This window comes from Moschus berezovskii, chromosome 24 (assembly GCF_049115385.1).
Source record: "Moschus berezovskii isolate FMDL1 chromosome 24, NW_MosBer_1.0, whole genome shotgun sequence".
Taxonomy (NCBI): domain Eukaryota; kingdom Metazoa; phylum Chordata; class Mammalia; order Artiodactyla; family Moschidae; genus Moschus; species Moschus berezovskii.
The window spans coordinates 10251437-10269275 of record NC_142483.1 but is presented as its reverse complement, the minus strand read 5'-3'; the positions used below and the strand labels follow the sequence as shown (position 1 = coordinate 10269275).

The window sequence follows — 17839 nt, the reverse complement described above, 5'->3', positions numbered from 1 at the left end:
CCGGCGTACCCTGCGCGGAGGCCGGGGGCGGGGCGGGGGTGTGTGCTTGCCTGCGGGGGCGGGGCGTGGGGGGCACGCTATTGCCCACGTCCAATGGGAGGGTGCGCTTCCCTGCCCCGGTCCGCTGGGCCTGCTGGGGGTTGTGGTTTGGCCCTTAGCCCACCGCCGCTTGTCTTCTTTCCCTTTTTCGAGTATGAGCAAAGCGTGCAGTCTGTGGGTGGCTTGGCTTTCTCGAGATTTGCTCCCTGCCAGAGTGCGGACAGGACCCTGGCCTGCCTAGCTTAAAATGGACTTATTTTCCGTTAATGTGAAGGGGATGAAAGGGAGCCTTCTCCACCCTAAGCCTTCCGGGGCAGGAGTTTGTGACCCACACACGAAGAGCCTGGCTCCCGACCCTCCCATTGGATAGAATAGCAGTAATCACAGGCTCGTCCTCTTTTCCTTCTGATGGGTTTTCAAATTAGCCATTCCCAGCTCAAAAGAGGTAAACATATGAAGGAACTAATTATTTTTGCTTTATGCCCACTCTCTTTGGGCAATAATAATTGCAACCCTTCATCACAACTCTGCTCCTGGCCTTGTGCCGACCCTTCATTATCTCATTTAATCTTCAGTGCTATTCACAGATACACTGGTGGATATCACCCGTCTTAAAGATTTAGTAGCCCTACCTATGCAAGCCACTCCAGTACTCTTGCCTAGAAAATCCCATGGATGGAGGAGCCTGTGGTCGCTAAGGGTCGGACACGACTGAGCGACTTCACTTTCACTTTTTACTTTCTACTTTCACACATTGGAGAAGGAAATGGCAACCCACTCCAGTGTTCTTGCCTGGAGAATCCCAGGGACAGGGGAGCCTGGTGGGCTTCCGTCTATGGGGTCACACAGAGTCGGACACTACTGAAGTGACTTAGCAGCAGCAGCAGCCCTACCTATAAAGGAAATACCACTCGGTTTCCATGAGGCCTTGCTAGCTCACGGGCCATAAATCTGGCCAAGAGTGACTTGTGCGAGGTCACAGAGGAACTAGAAGGTATCTGCAGATCAAGGTATCTGTTGATCTGCAGATTAACAACTTTCAGTGTGCAGCTCACGTCCAGAATCTTCTCACAGCTAATGTTCTTCAAATGGCCAGCTTCAAGCTTCCAAGTGGATTGTACATTGTTGAAATGCTTGCTGATTCTAGCTACCCAGTATCCTCAGACTGTGGCCCCTCAGGGAAGGTAACCTGATTATAGAGCCTGAATTCAACATCATGGGATCAAAGAAGTCTGCTGCAAGAAAAGCCTATAAAATATTCTAAAATAAAGTAATCCTCATCTGTAGAGAAAAGAGATTGTTGGGTTAAGTAGTCTTTAAAATTACTTTTCCACTTCTCAGGCATCTTGACTGGAAGTCATTCATTCAAGAACTTCATGAAGCACCTGCTGTGTGCCAGGCACTAGATCAGGTACTGGCATTACAGGAGCTTGAACAAGGCTGATAAACTTTGCTGCTCTGGTGGTGATGGGAGTGGGGGTGGCTATTGAAGACAGGTGACAAACTAAACAAGATACACAGTCTCTGCACAAAGGAGTTTGGTTTCCGGAAGGAGGGAGATGGAAAGCTGTTGGGGGGCTCTAAACAGAATAATATCATGATTTCCAGGTAAATAGGATCCCTCTGGCTTCTGTGTGGAGAATAGGCTGAAGGTGAAAAGGGCAGGAGCAGGCCAGCTGGTTAGGAGCCTGCCTGGAAAGATGGAAGAATGTGGGAAGAGCAATTTTGGTAGGAAGAGAAGGAACTCAGTTTTCAGTAGGTTGTTTTTGATGCCTAGCAGACAAGATGTGGTGTTGGCAATTGCCTACATTTGCCTAGAGTTCAAATTAAAGGTCAGGGTTAGAGCTGCAAATCTGGGAGGTATCAACATATCACTGGTGCTGGTACCTAAAGCCTTGGGCCTGGATGAGATGGCTTTGCGAATGAAGGAGTGAGTTATAGACTGGAGAGCAGGGTTCCAGACCTGAGTCCTGGGACACACCAGCACTGAGGTTTCAGGGAAGAAGAAGAACACCTACACAGGACTCTGGGTACTTTGCTTCCCAAACTGGGCCATTATTGGTGGCTCTCTCCCTTATCAGATAGTACTTTGTCCTTCCAAGAGGTAAACATATGAAGGAACTAATTATTTTTGCCTTATGCCCACTCTCCTTGGGCAATAATAATTAATTGCAACCCTTTATCATGACTCTGCTCTTGGCCTTGTGCTGACCCTTCATTATCTCATTTAATCTTCACAGTAACCATATGATATCCCCTTTTGTAGTTATGGAAACCAAAGCCCAGAAAGATTAACTTGCTGCAGCTGGAAAGTAGAAGGTGGGGGGATTCCAACTCAGATCAGTCCTACTCCAGGGCTCATGCTCTTGACAACTTTCCCCTTCTCCTTAGGGTGATGATGGAGGGTTTATAGAGGAAGCATCTGGATTTTTTTTTTTAACTTACACCGGCCCATAGTACTTGTAAGGCTGTTATATTACCTAAGACCAAAAAGTGTGAACTGTTTTAGAAGAGCTGATCCAGAACAGAGCCCTCACCCAGAATGGGGAGTACAACATCCAGTTGCAGAGGTGGGTTGGCTCACTTTTGGCCTCTAAAATTCTCACACAGATGAACCCAGCAAAGAGGAAGGCCGCTTTGCTGCCTGTGGTTCATTGCTACCTTGATCACACTTGGGGCCATGACTCTTCGGCACTGAAAGTAGAGACTTGATCAAATGCTAAAATGAGAGACAGGAACAAGGAGAGATACAGATGATAGAAGGACCACAGATGAAATTTTCCAGCAGATTAGGAAAGACAGTTGCTTTACCAGGAACTGCAAAAGCAATAAAGGCAGGGAGGAAAACCTCTTTGAAATTTCCAGAAAAGGACTGACTATTCTTATTATTAGTTCAGAATACTTCATATTATATAATCTTGTATTTGTAGGAGGGGGAAACTGCTGAAGATGCTGAAAGAGTCATTAAAGAATTTGCCCTGAGTCACACCAGCAAGACAGCAACAGAGCTGGAACAGATCCCAGCCTCTGGATACAACTGGGCCTTTTCACTTCAGCTCAACCTCTTCACAGCACCTCATGTTCTGAAATGTCCACTCCAGTTATGAAAAAAAAGAAATCTGTGGAAAAACAGAGGTCTTTTACCTTTGCGCTTCCTTCTGGTGGCTCAGATGGTTAGGAATCTGCCTGCAATGTGGGAGAGCCAGGTTTGATCCCTGGGTCAGGAAGATCCCCTGGAGAGAGGAAAGGCAACCCACTCCAGTATTCTTGCCTGGTGAATTGCATGGACAAAGGAGACTGGTGGGTTGCGGTCCATAGGGTCACAAAGAGTCAGACATAACTGAGCAAGTAACACTTACTTACTTACAACTAGTCCTCATTACTGCTGCTGTAGAGATGACACGCTGCTGCTGCTCCTGCTGCTGCTGAGTCGCTTCAGTCGTGTCCAACTCTGTGCGACCCCATAGACGGCAGCCACCAGGCTCCCCCATCCCTGGGATTCTCCAGGCAAGAACACTGGAGTGAGTTGCCATTTCCATCTCCAATGTATGCAAGTGAAAAGTGAAAGTGAAGTCGCTCAGTCGTGTCCAACCCTTGGCCCTATGGACTGCAGCCTACCAGGCTCTTCCGTCCATGGGAGTTTACAGGCAAGAGTACTGGAGTGGGTTGCCATTGCCTTCTCTGAGAGATGACACACTGGGTCCATGCAAATCATGGGCCTAGACAAAACAGAAAGCTGAGATTTTGAGGAGCCCCTGACCTGGAGGTGCAGGGTAGCCTGGTGTTTGTGGCAAAGGCCAAGGCTTAAAGAAGTGTCATACAGTGCCACAGAGCCATCACAGAATTGACAAGTGCTATTATCCCAAAAGACCTAGATTTATTTCTCTGTAATTCTATCAGCAAAAGTGACATTTAGGACGGATTGTCCCAATATTCAAATGTAGATCAATAGGTAGATTAAAACAGAGTTTTTTTTTTAAGATAATTATGCTTTTAATATTTATTTATTTTATTTATTTGACTGTGCCAGGTCTTAGTCGCGACACATGGATCTTTTATCTTTGTTGCAGCATGCAGGATCTTTAGTTTCAGCATGTGGGATCTAGTTCCCTAACCAGGGATTGAACCTGGGCCCCCTACATTGGGAGCATAGACTCTTAGCCACTGGACGGCTAGGGAAGTCCATAGAGTGACGTACGCTCAAGTGTTAGTTAGAAGTTCATGGGGTATATGGTCACTTGCTTGGCTAAGGAGATGCAATACTTCCAAGTGACAGTGGTGCTATCTGATAGAGCTGATGTGCTTAAAAGCAAGAGTGAGACTCAAAGAAACCCTGAGGTCACATGGAGACTGTTGTGGTTGGTTGGGTATGTTAGAAATCTTTAAATTTGTCTTCTTTGGGGATCAATTCAATGGGCTGCAGCTTCTGGTTAATGGAATGTAGTCAGCATATTTCTGTTCAAATCAGAGAATATGAGATCTTGGCTTATACTCTTGTAATATGGCAGGACTACAGAGAATGAGATGGCTGGATGGCATCACCGACTCAATGGACATGAATTTGAGTGAACTCTGGGAATTGGTGATGGATGGATAGGGAGGCCTGGTGTGCTGTGATTCATGGGGTCGCAAAGAGTCGGACACGACTGAGCAACTGAACTGAGTGAGAGTAAAACTGTATCAGTGATATTTACTCTAAGGGAGGAAACCTGTCCTCCTGAGCCAATGAGGAGAAAAATTACTGAGTGACCTGTGAAGACTTGGAGAGACTCCTCTTCTTTCCTTTCTAGGGGAACAGATAGTTAAGGAATTGGGCATTTTCTCACATATTCTTAACTAAAAGGGAGGAGAAAGCGTCCCTTAAACTATGTGCATGGGTTTAATAGCCCTGAGCAAAGCCATCTCTCATAAAAGCCCACAGCTTTCTCAGTGTCAGGCACAGTCCAGTTTGTGGACGTGGGCTCCAAGTGGGAGCTGTCTGAGACTGTGAGAAAAGCCCAGGGGCAGGGCTCCCCCAGTTCCGGAATAGGACTGAGATGGAGACAGGATACTGCATTGGGGTGCTTGGAGCAACAGGGATAATCAGAGGAGTGACTTCGGACTTTTTCCTTCATCCCTAAACTGTTGGGTGAATTAACCATGAGGTTATTAAGTAATTTAATTGCTTCAGAGACACAGGAGCAGTATCGTTGTTAATCCCTAATTTGATTTCTTTAAAGCACTCTCCAAAAATAAAATTATTGGGAAAGCTTTATGTTTCCTGTTTGTTTTTTTAATCACTTTGCATCTAGGAAATTACAAATGTTCGTAGGAGAGTTTCCTTGCCCTGGCAAATCACCTGGGAAGTTTTAAAAAAGATCTGGATGCATGAGTCCATCCCAGTCCAATTAAATCAAAAGTTCCAGGCATTTGTGTGTTTTAAGTTCTCCAGGTCATTCTATGTGCAGAATTGAGAACTACCATTCTAGAAACTCATATATTAAAACGTGATTGAAAAGATGTCCTTTTAGCATCAGTGTGCCTGCATCCTTTAAAGCCAGTGTGGCCGGGCTCACTTACGACAATTATCCAGCCCCCAAACTTGCACTGTCCTTCCACAATTAGTGGAGGAAACTACGCTAGGGAAGAAAGAGTCTCTTTTCCTCGAAGTAAACCTCTTGTTGGCTCGGGCAGAGGGTCTCGGGAGTTTGGGCCTGCGGTCCACCCGGGGCTTTGGGTTCAGGGAGGTGCCTGAGCTTGACTGGGACCCTGCAGAAGGCGGAGCAGGATGCGGCCATCCCTGGCCTGGGTCAGGCCCAGCCCCGGGCTCTCCCCAGACCCGCGACCCTCCCCGCCCCGCGGCGGCCGTGCACTGCGGACTACATTTCCCATAATGCACACCAGGGGCGGGCAGGGCCAGGCCCAGCGACTGGAGCCGGGCCTCCGCCGCGAGAGGCCGGCGAGTGCTGTCTTCCTGAACCGGCGATCGGCAAGGGGCGGTGGGAGGGAGTGGTGGCCTGCGCCGTGGCCATGTCTGCGTCCGCAAGGGGCCGTGGTCCTGCGAACCTGAGCCATCAGTCCGGGTCCGGCCGGATACCCGTGCCCTCCCGGGGGTCCGGCAGAGGGCAGTGACCGGCAATCTCTGTGGTTCCCCCTACCCCCTTCCCCGAGAAACAGGTGAGTCCGACTGCCAACCCACGTGGCCTGGGGGCGCCGAAAGACTGGAGAGCTGTCATCTCCGGAGGGAGGGGCTTGAAGACGGGGCCCCTACCGTCTACGTTGCTATTTGCGGTAGGAGGACTGGGTCTCTCTAGGGTCCCTTAGCCGGTTCCCAGCTGGGGAATACAAAAGCGAGGCCTGGAGCTCTTCCTTTGACTGGAAGGGCAAAGTCCTATAGCGGGCAGTAGCCAAGGAGTACCCGCCCACACTTAACGCACACAGATTCGGCCGGGCAGAGTACTCTCAAAGATTGGCAGAGGTTGACTGTGGGGTGAGCAGACAGCTCCTGATGGTGTCTTGCGGCTTGGGCTCAGATAACCAAGCTGCCTCTTGTACTTGGTGAGCCACCCCTTTCTGGACTCGAGTTTGCTGCGGGAGGGTGAGCAGCCTTTGTCAGAGAGGGGAGTGGCCACCCCCAGTGGCAAGTACCAGGCTATACTCTCACCATGGAGTAGACATCCTGCTGAAGCAGCTACAGCAGAGCCTGGCCTGGACCCTGTCTGCCACACATCCAAGCACCCTGGCACCATCGTCCCAGACAGCCACTTCCCAAGCATCAGGGCAGATTAGGGCACTATCTAAGCAGGAAGAAGGAGCAAGATTTAGGGAGCCAATAGGGAGGGGTTCTTGTCAGGCCCTCCCACTCTCCAGACCAGGCATCTAGAGGAGGGAGGCATACCAGAAGGGCTCATTGAGCTAACTTGTTTGGTGACATTGCTCAAAGGCACAGCAGAGCATTTCTGGGGAAAATAGCAAGCCCTGGGGGTTTCTGGAGAGGCCGCCAGAGAAGGGGCCCCATGGGAGACTCTGGGACTGGTTCCAAGAGACCTCTCTTGTTTAACTGCTTCAGCCACCCAGGAGCTTCTGCCACATAGGTTATGGCTCCAATAGGGTTTGGGGTGGGGTTTGCTGTGAGTCATTTACCCTCTCTGCCTAGTTTTTTCCTGTGTTAAGTGTCCAGAGAACTGTTTGTTTCTTCGTGGCTTTTGACTGGATCCCCAGATTGGCCTTGGAGATCTTGAGGTACTGCATGATCTCAGGTGGTTGGGGAACTGTTAGGAATGAGGTGTACACTAGCCCCAGCCAGCTGACCTTGCCCTCACTCCATGCAGGTGCCATGTTGAGTAGTACTCAGCTATGCTGGTACTCAGCTCAGTTAACTGAAGTCCAGTGGGGTCAGTGGGAAGTGGAGCCTCAGTACATTGGATAAGTGCTGTGGCCCTTGTTTGAGTCTTTGAGTCAGAGGCACAAGGCTACAGAGCAGGAGCATGAGGCAGAAAGGAGTTCAACTTGGGAGAGATTTCTGGAAGCAGCAGAGAACCAATGGTCTGTCCCGCCACTTCAGGATGGAGAACCAGTGAGCCTGGAGGAACTCCCAGCCCTAGACCCAAAGGCATCTCTTTGTACCAGCATCACAGATGGGTCATTTCAGGTCAGAGCCCACCTAGCTTCATGAGGTCAGAAGCACATTTCCCCAGGCCTGTTCACTGAAGTCTGGCTCAGGATGAGCAATCTCTAGGACTAATTTACATTCCAGAGAGCACTGGGCCTGTGTATAAGTTCAGGTGCACACGGTCTGAATGTTAACTAAAAATAATCATGATATGCTAAAGATAGCTGAGTGTGTACATGTCTACTCTGTCTCAGAGTAACCAAATTACATGCCTTCTCTCATTTAATCCTCACACAACCCAGTGAATCAATGCTATCATCATCCTCATTTCATAGGTAAGAAAGCTGAGACTTATAAAATCAAGTCAGGTTAATCCTGGTCCCTCTGACTCCAGAGTCATTTTTTCCCGGAACACTGAGGACAAGTCTTCCCCACAGGCTGGAGTCTCCTGAGGCTACATGGGAGCTGGGTGTTTTTTGAGGCTATTTCACCTTCTCCCTTCCAAAGTTATTTATCTGACAAGTGTTAATTAAAATCCTCCTGCCTATAGAGCTGACATTTTGCGACAGCTCACAGGGTGACCTTCGATGTAGAAAAATAAAATAGGGCTAGGGAGATAAAACAGAGAAGGCAATGGCACCCCACTCCAGTACTCTTGCCTGGAAAATCCCATGGATGGAGGAGCCTGGAAGGCTGCAGTCCATGGGGTCGCTGAGGGTCGGACACGACTGAGCGACTTCACTTTCACTTTTCACTTTCATGCATTGGAGAAGGAAATGGCAACCCACTCCAGTGTTCTTGCCTGGAGAATCCCAGGGACGGGGGAGCCTGGTGGGCTGCCGTCTATGGGGTCACAACTGAAGTGACTTAGCAGCAGCAGGGAGATAAGAATCCAGGATGTTCCAGAAAAGCCTCTCTGATAAGCCTCTTGAGCATCAATCCGAAGGAAGTCACAGAGTGACTCATGTAGATATTTGCCCAAGTAGTGGAATAGGTGAGGTGGGGGGCAGGAGAAAAGTAGAGTGGTATGGTCCATGCAGAAAGTTCAGCAAGAGTGAAGTTCTGAAGTGAAAGAATACTCAGGAATTACGTTTACACTATACTTGTTGCTGTTTAGTCACAAAATTGTGTCAGAATCTTTGTGACCCCCATCGGCTATAGCCCACCAGGCTCCTCTGTCCATAGGATTTTCTAGGCGAGGACACTAGAGTGGGTCTCCATTTCCTTCTCCAGGTGATCTTCCCAACCAGGGATAGAACCCGTGTCTTCTGCATTGGCAGGCAGATTCTTTACCGCTGAGCCACCAGGGAAGCTACATTATACTTAAGGAAAGCCATGAAGTCAGTGAAGCTGGGTTGAAGCAGAGCAAGTAGGGGCAAGAATAGGAGATGAGGTCGAAGAAGTAATTGGGGGTGGCGGTGCAGGGAGGCACATGTGGACGGTGGTTCTGGTATAGCACAGTGAAGAAACTGGCTTTCTCACTGGGTCAGGCATGCCTGTTAAAGAGTTGTGAGCAAAGAAATTACATGGCCTGACTTCTGTTTCAAACCAATCACTTTATGTACTGTGAGAAGGACAGACTCTCCAAGGACAAGGACAGAAGTGGGGAGACTAGTTAGAAGACCATCTGCCAGAGAGATCGTGTTGGCCTGGACCAGGGTGGTAGTGGTGGAGGTGATGAGAAGTGGTCAGATTCTGATTGCAGGTGGTCCCCCCTGAACATCAGTCATCTGTTTCATGAAAGTTGGACATTCTGTCCAGAATCAATAACTTTGTGTCTGTTGCCCACCTTTTTTTTTTTGACATTTAACTTTTTTTTAATTGAAACACAATCTATTAGTGATGGATGGGGATGAAGGGAACACTGATTATCTGAGGGGGAGGCGACAGCTGCTGAAGCCATATGCTTGGGTAGGTGAGATGGGCTGGATTGGAGGCATTGGCCCTCAGTGGAGCCAGGATAGCGCATCCTCAGCAAGAAGAGGGAAGGCAGAGTCTGGCAGGTAAGGTGAGGTGGTGGTGGGCAGCTTGGAAGTGAGCATGGGAGGAGATGATGGAGGCTTGAGAAGAGAGATGATGTGAAGGTGTCGACCAGGGGAGTGGGCAGTGAGTCCACAGAAATGCGGGGCATGTGCGCTTAAAGCAATGCTTCTGGAGCCCCTGCTTAAAAAAAAGTGCATCCCAGTTTAGGTCTCCATCTACGGAACCAGGTCCAAAAGCCCCGGCTTCCCCTCTGCCTGCATCTGGACGGACTCATCTGTCTGCAGTCACTCTCTTTACACAGCAATGCAGACCCCACCCTGGCTTTTAAGTTACCTTGTGGAATAATGGTCTACAGGGTTCCCAGTATGGGCTGTGTCTTCTTGCTCAAGACCTGGACATGCTCTAGTTGCCTTCCCATCCACTGCCTCGGGCTCTGTGGTGTTGCGGTGGCTGTTTTGGCCTGTTTTGGCTTGCTTCTCTCAGTCTCAGTTTCAAAGGAGACCTTTCTGGACGCCTCCCCAGGTTTCTGTTGAGGCCATGCAGCTTGTTAATTACTCTGGCCTTTTGTCAAACAAGGTGGCCCACACCTTGGTCTTCTGGACTGTGACCCTTGCTGGGAACCATCACTCTTGATTGTCCTGGTGGACAGGCTTGGGTGGGCCTAGAAAATCCCCAAAGGTAGATGTTCTCCCACATAAACTTCCTTTGATGGTTACTCAAAGCACACTCTGCGTGGGGTGATGCTGTTGGCCAGTGGTCCCCCCTCTTGGGCCGTGATGCTCCAGGAGCAGTGTGGGAGTGGCCATCAGGCCAGTCTCTGGCCCCTGCCTCCCTGTCCGCCTGTTCTGCACATTGAGCTTCTGTAAAAGATTAATTTGAAGAAAGGATCCCCTGGCCTACCACAAAGATGACAAGAAGAAGAGCTTGGAGATCAGTTCTTTGGGTCAAGAGGGTGGTCAGAGAGAGAGGGCTGAGGCACAGATAAGCTGGGGCTACAGCAGAGCTAGTGCTGGTGGTGCTGCTTCCCTCAAGTCACTCTTTTTGTGAGCATTTTTGAGCACCTACTTCATGCCAGGCTCAGGGTGGGGTCATTTGCCCAAGGTGACAGAGCTAGTCAAGGGACAAGCCTCAGTTATTCCTTGTGGACTCTGTCCCAGGAGGGCAGAGCCAGGGTCTCCTGTGCTCACACTGACACCAGCCCCACCCAGGCCCCGGGCCTGCCTGCAGTGCCTGCCACATGAGCCCCTGGCTAACGTCTGCTGCCCTTCTAGCCCAGACAGTCAAACCTGTCTCCCCTAAAGGGTCAGTGCTTCAGATGGAACCTGTCTCCTGTAGATGGTATGTTGCCTGCCAAATGAAGACCCTTCAGCCTTTCATTCGGGGCCATAGAGGCTGAGCCTCAGTCCACCCAAGTTCGTTATCCCTGCCATCCACTCTCGGCCACATCCCCCGACCATGAGGACTGAGAGACCAGGCTGCATCTGTCCTCAGTGTCCATCAAATGGGCACTGAGAACCCACACGTCCATAGTTGGTTTTGACTGGACAGGGGGGCCCTGGTGCCAGATTCAATAGATACAAAATACAAGTGGAAAAACCAGGCTCAGGCCTGAAGACAAGCCGCTTGCTCTGACTCACTTCTTTCTTAGCACTTAAATATCAAAAGGAACTGATCGGGCAACTCGAGTTTTGAATGGAGACGAATTCACCCCGGGATGTACAAGGGAAAATATCAGGATACAGAATGGTTTCAGTTCCCAGCTCCAGTGCCTCTTTCCTGTCTCGACCTTGAGTGAGGTGCTTACACTCTCTCAGCCTCAGCTCCTTCATCCGTAAAGCTAGCCTGACAAGATTGCCTCCTCAGACAGGAGTGATAAGGATTAGATAAAAATCCACATAAGCTTAGCATGCTACTGTGGCATTCAGGTGCTATTATCAGTTTGTAGATAAATAAATAAATAACATTTTATATACATTGTTTTAAAAAAGAGTAGAGGGAATTCCCTAGCTGTCCAATGGTTAGGACTATGTGTTTCCAATACAGGGGGCATGGGTTCGATCCCTGGCCAGGGAACTAGATCTCACATGCCACAGGGCATGGACAAATAAATAAATATTTTTTAATTAAAAAAAATTAAAAACACTAGAAAGAAATATACTAAAATGTGAACAGTGAGAGATCCTGAATGGTGGGGCAGTGATGACACTGCCTCTTCTATTTTTTTTTTCTATTTTCCAAGTTGTCTACAGTGAATAGATACCATGTGTTCTGCCTTTCATAATCATAAAAAGAAGAGCACGCCTTTTTCGAAGGGCATGTTCAGAACCCATTCCCTAGAGGTCTGAGTTACTTGGGTCCTGGTGAGGGATACTTTTCTATGCTTAACCACAGTTCATTGTGCCAGTGACCCCTGCCACTAGCACCTTCTCCTCAATGATGCCTTTGTTTGCTCCACAGGAGAGCTCAAAGGATGGCCGCTGACATGCAGAGGAAGAGAAGCAGCGAAGGCCCCGATGGCACATTGGCGCCTTCCGATGGGCAGAGTGTGGAGAGAGCAGAGAGCCCTACACCAGGACTGGCCCAGGGGATGGAGCCAGGTATGGGCAGGGTCCTCAGGCACCCCCAGCCGGCTTACAGCCAGAGCAGCCTCCTGGGCAGTCTCGATTCCCAGCCACTCTTTTGCTCCTACTCATTCATGCATGTGTTCACTCCCTCACTGACTATTTGTCATCAGCTGGGGATACTGGAGGGATCCAGGCTCAGTCTGCCTCCAGCCTTCCTCTCCACTTCATGTTGTGCCATTCGCCCTGTGCTGTCTGACTGCCCCTGTGGGCTTTCCTCCTCTTTCCTGGGTCTACAGGTCCCTCCCTGACTCCCTCCCTCAGCTCTCACCTTAAATGTCATCTCCTCACAAGAGAGGCCTGCTCTGACCACACTCTTTACAGAACACTAGTTTTATTGGTATTGTATTTGTGTGTGTAGGTGTTGCCCATCTCTCTCATCCACAAGATCAGGAGCTCTTTGAGCACAGAGCTGTGGGTACTTGTTTTGCACCCTGATGCCTGGTACAGTGCTGAACTCATAATAGAGACTCAAAACTTAACTCTTGAACTCTTCTGTACCAAAAAAAAAAAAAAAAAACAACTCAGTAAAGGAAGATCAACCTGGTCTCTGCCTTGGAGGAGCTGAAGGCTAGTGAGAGCATTCTGCTGGAGGGGGTTCAGAGCCATGGCTCCCTGCATGGGCTTGGGGAGGCATCTCCCAAGGAGAGAGATTCATTGAGCACAGGGAGTATTCCATGCACAGGGTGAGGTACTGGGCACACAGCGATGAACAACCAGGTTCCTGCCCTTGAGGGGGAACGCCACTGCAGTTGTGGAGAAGGACAATAGCTGATAGGTGTCCCATGAGAAGTCAAGGAGCGGGTATATGATAGAGTGCTTGGGGTTAGGGGTCAGGTGACGGGGACAACTAACATCTTTGCTGAGAACTGAAGTGTGATGGGAGAGCTGGCCTGGGAGGAGGTGGGAGAGGCTTGCTGGCAGAGGGAACAGGAGATGCAAAGGCCCTGAGGTAGGTGAGGGTATTCAAAGGTCAGAGGGTGAGAGACTGTGAGATGAGAGTGAGAGAGACAGGCAGATACCAGCCACCATCTCAGCCTGGAGAGGTTTGGGTCTTATTCCCAGTGTGATGGGAGGAGACCGGTGAGCTGTAAGTCACATGACTTGTAGCAGACTATCGCCGGAGGGAGCAGTGGCTTGCCTCATCACAACAGACAGTCAAGCTAGAGTACTGTATGGGGCGCCCTGCTGGTGAGTCGGTCTGCCAGCAGGTACTACTCTAAGCTCCAGTGCTTTTGGCTGGCAGGAGCTGGACAAGAGGGCGCCATGTTCGTCCACGCCCGTTCCTACGAGGACCTGACTGAATCAGAGGATGGGGCGGCTTCTGGGGAGAGCCCCAAGGAGGGTGCTGGGGGTCCCCCACCTCTGGCTACAGACATGCGTCAGATCAGCCAGGACTTCAGTGAGTTGAGCACCCAGCTGACAGGTGTTGCCCGAGACCTGCAGGAGGAGATGCTTCCAGGAAGCTCTGAGGACTGGCCAGAGTCCCCAGGGGCAGCCAGGCGACCAGCTACAGAGCCCCCAAGGGACGGTGCTGGCGAAGGGGATGAGGAAGAGGCTGCCGAGGCCTGGCGACGGCACCAGAAGCATGTCTTTGTGCTGAGCGAGGCGGGGAAGCCTGTGTACTCCCGCTACGGGTCCGAGGAGGCACTTTCCAGCACCATGGGTGTCATGGTGGCCCTGGTGTCCTTCCTAGAGGCTGACAAGAACGCCATCCGTTCCATCCATGCAGGTGAGCCCCCTGGAGGGGGTGCTGGGAGGTCTCCCTGGCCACACAGTTGGTTCACAGCAGGTTTTGGATCCCCAGGGACTAGAGGGCTGGAATATTCTGTGTGACCAAGTCCCTCCACCTCAGTGAGCCCCAGGTCCTCATCTGGGAACACAGGGAAACAACACTGACTGCCTCATAGAGCTGCTGTGAGGTTCAAAGGTGGCTTGCACATGGACTTTGCCCTTAGAGTAAGAAGCCTGGGGAGGTGACCAAAAAGTCGCAGGTCTTGAGTCCACCCAGCTCTTGCCACTTAATTTAGCCCAGGAATGTGTGGGTTTTGTTTGTTTATTTGAGGGTTTTCTTTTTAATTTTTCTTTCCATTTTTTATGCTTTTTTTTTTCTATTTTTGTTTTAATTTATTAAAAAATAATTTATTTTTTTGGCACACTGTAGGGCATATGGGATCTTAGTTCCCCAACCAGGGATGGAACCCAAGTCCCCTGCGGTGGAAGGGCACAGTCTTAACCACTGGACCACCAGGGAAGTCCCAAGAATGTGTAAACACACTGTCCTGAAGTGCTTCCTGCGTTTTAGCTGGCCCCAGTCTATGAAGCTGACTCCCTGGTAGCTCAGTCAGTAAAGAATCTGCCTGCAGTGCAGGAGACCTGGGTTGGAACCCTGAGTCAGGAAGATCCCCTGGAGAAGGAAATGGCAACCCACTCCAGAATTCTTGCCTGAAAAATCCTATGGACAGAGGAGCCTGGCGGGCTACAGTCCGTGGGGTCGCAAGAGTCAGACACGACTGAAGCGACTCAGCACGCACGCGCAAACACACACACACACACGCACACGTGCGCGAAAGTGAAAGTGACCAGCTCCAGCCGAGAAAACGGGGCTCTGAGGGTACTGGGCCAGGTCAAACCGGGAGGGCTTTCCCGGAGAGGGGCTGAAGCTGATGCCACCTCCACCCATCCACCCCATCAGATGGCTACAAGGTAGTGTTCGTGCGCCGGAGCCCACTGGTGCTGGTGGCAGTGGCCCGCACGCGGCAGTCGGCGCAGGAACTGGCTCAGGAGTTGCTCTACATCTACTACCAGATCCTAAGCCTGCTTACGGGAGCGCAGCTGAGCCACATCTTCCAGCAGAAGCAGAACTATGACCTGCGGCGCCTGCTCTCAGGATCGGAGCGCATCACGGACAACCTGCTGCAGCTCATGGCGCGAGACCCCAGTTTCCTGATGGGGGCGGCGCGCTGCCTGCCCCTGGCGGCGGCGGTGCGCGACGTGGTGAGTGCCAGCCTGCAGCAGGCACGCGCCCGCAGCCTGGTCTTCTCCATCCTGCTGGCGCGCAACCAGCTCGTGGCCCTCGTGCGCCGCAAGGACCAATTCCTGCATCCCATCGACCTGCACCTGCTCTTTAACCTCATAAGTTCCTCCTCGTCCTTCCGCGAGGGCGAGGCCTGGACGCCAGTCTGCCTGCCCAAATTCAACGCAGCCGGCTTCTTCCACGCACACATCTCTTACCTGGAGCCTGACACGGATCTCTGCCTGCTGCTTGTCTCCACCGACCGCGAGGACTTCTTCGCTGTCTCTGACTGCCGCCGCCGCTTTCAGGAGCGCCTGCGGAAGCGCGGAGCGCACCTGGCGCTCCGGGAGGCACTGCGCACGCCCTACTACAGTGTTGCCCAGGTGGGCGTCCCCGACCTGCGCCACTTCCTGTATAAGTCAAAGAGCTCAGGACTCTTCACCAGGTGAGGGAGGGCCTTGGGGACGCCGCTGGAGGGAGACAGGGGCGTGGGGAGGGGGCGCCGGTTGGGCCTGAGCCCTGATGCAGTCCTGAAGCTGATGACCCCTCTGGGAATGAGCCGACTTGCTGTGTCTCTGACTCTGACCCTAGGGCGCCCCACCCCCATCACCCTTCTCCCCATCAGCCTAGACCTCTCTACTTCATTCATTTCCCAGAAGGCCTTGAAATACCCAATTCACCCAGGGAAGGAAGCTTGCACTGAGGTCTCCTGGGTTGCTGGCCCTGGAGCTACTCTGTCTTAGGGGTCAGTTTGGTCCAGCCGGCAGGCAGAACTCCTCCACTTCCTCCAACAGAAAGGCTGGGGCCCGATGAGGCCTCTTCTATCCTCCTGTTACCCCCTTTTTGGTCCAGAGGGTTCCCAACTCAGTTCTCCTCCTGTCCTGTCACTCTCTCTAGGACACCTAAACTCAGATTGGCTTCTCCACAGGGAGGTTCCCCAAAGCCGCCATGAACTTGGGGGCGAGGGGAGAAGAGGGCTGCAGTCTGGGTGGACTCCCAGGGCTCCATCCCACCCCACCCCACCCCCACCCCTGTCCTGGTCAGTCTTCAGCAGGGAGGAGACAGTGGCTTGGCTGTGGGTGGGATGGCATCCGGAGGGTAGGACACATGGTGGAATCCCCCTGGCTAGGAATAGGCATTTCTGGATTTCCAGAGAAGCCAGTGGGAGTCATTCCTTTGCGAACCCACTCCCCCATCTCCAGCCCTGAGATTGAGGCCCCTTACGACAGTGAAGAGGAGCAGGAGCGGCTGCTGGGCCTCTACCAGTACCTGCATAGCCGTGCCCACAATGCCTCCCGCCCCCTGAAGACTATCTACTACACCGGCCCCAACGAGAACCTCCTGGCCTGGGTAAGGGGGCCATGGGGTGGGCTGGGCTGCCTCTGGGTCCTGGGCGAGGTCCTTAGACAACCTGGATGAGCACCCTGTGCCCCCTCCTCCAGGTGACGGGCGCCTTTGAGCTCTACATGTGCTACAGCCCCCTGGGGACCAAGGCATCGGCCGTCAGTGCCATCCATAAACTGATGCGCTGGATCCGCAAAGAGGAAGACCGCCTCTTCATCCTCACGCCCCTCACGTACTGATGAGAATGTGTGTGGGCGCAGCCCTCCTAGGCATACCGGGCTGTGCAAGCCGTGGGAGCCTCCAGGTGACACCGGCCTCTCTGCTGCCCCTCCTCCCGCTGCAGCGGGCAGCCACTGTGGGGTGGTGTGTGCATTAAAGTGCTTTGGGGAAGACACTGAGGGGCCTTGTCACTGGTCCTTCATTCACCCTCTCTCACTCACATGCAAACCCTGGGTCCTCCTCCCTAAGCCCTGCCTGTGCTTCCGCGTGTACAGGGGCACATGCACACTTTTTAATAGAATTCTCTTATGATTTTATTTGATTTGATTATTTTTTAAAAATTTCATTGGAATATAATTGCTTTAGCACATGCACATTTGAGCCTCTCTTTCCCCTCCCTTGCACAGCATCACATGCGCTCAGAGTCTACCCCTGGGCTGGGCTGTTTTCATTCAGCTGGAGTCCTGCCACATGTAAAGAGTTCTCTGGGACCCCAGTGGCCTTCCCTCCCAACCCCCTGTGAAGCCCCACCCCCACCCCCCAGTCTGAGCCCCTGGTGCCTCCCCTGTCACTCCTTGGTGGGATCCCCAGTTGTGTGCCCCGAAAGACTACCCAACCACCTGGGAGGCCTGGCTGACACTCTGCCTAAGGGGCTGCTGTTGTTCAGCAGGGGCTGCGCTGAGTGAGACAGGGACAGCCAAGGGGGGAGGGTCTGAGCCCTGGCATGGCTGGGAGCCCTTGGTGAGGTGACCTAGCACAGGCAAAGTCAGAGTCCAGCCTCGCTGCAGCTGTAGGCCTCTGGGGAAACTGTCCCAGCTTAGGCTTCCTCATGAAGGCTGTCCACTTCAGCTCCCCTATCTCCAGCCAGCACATTCAGGATGGCCTGAAGAGTAAGCTGGAGAGCCTGAAAGAAGACCCAGCTGACCTCTGGGGTAGGAGTGGATCCTGCCCTAAGAAGAACAGCCGATGCCCTCTTCAGTCACCCTGATGCCTGGCATGGCCCAGCCTACATGGGTCACCATGAAC

The 17839-nt window shown here is 51.9% G+C and overlaps 1 protein-coding gene across 1 annotated transcript; it reads left to right on the top strand.

Annotated features, from left to right (window-relative positions):
* The first annotated feature begins 5936 nt into the window (after positions 1-5936).
* Positions 5937-16992, top strand: MON1A (MON1 vesicular trafficking associated A). The gene is made up of 6 exons (XM_055413858.2): positions 5937-6195; positions 12071-12210; positions 13481-13966; positions 14930-15695; positions 16453-16600; positions 16693-16992. The coding sequence occupies exons 2-6, from the start codon at positions 12084-12086 to the stop codon at positions 16831-16833; spliced, it is 1668 nt and encodes a 555-aa protein (XP_055269833.1). The 5' UTR covers positions 5937-6195; positions 12071-12083; the 3' UTR covers positions 16834-16992.
* The last annotated feature ends 847 nt before the right edge of the window (positions 16993-17839 follow it).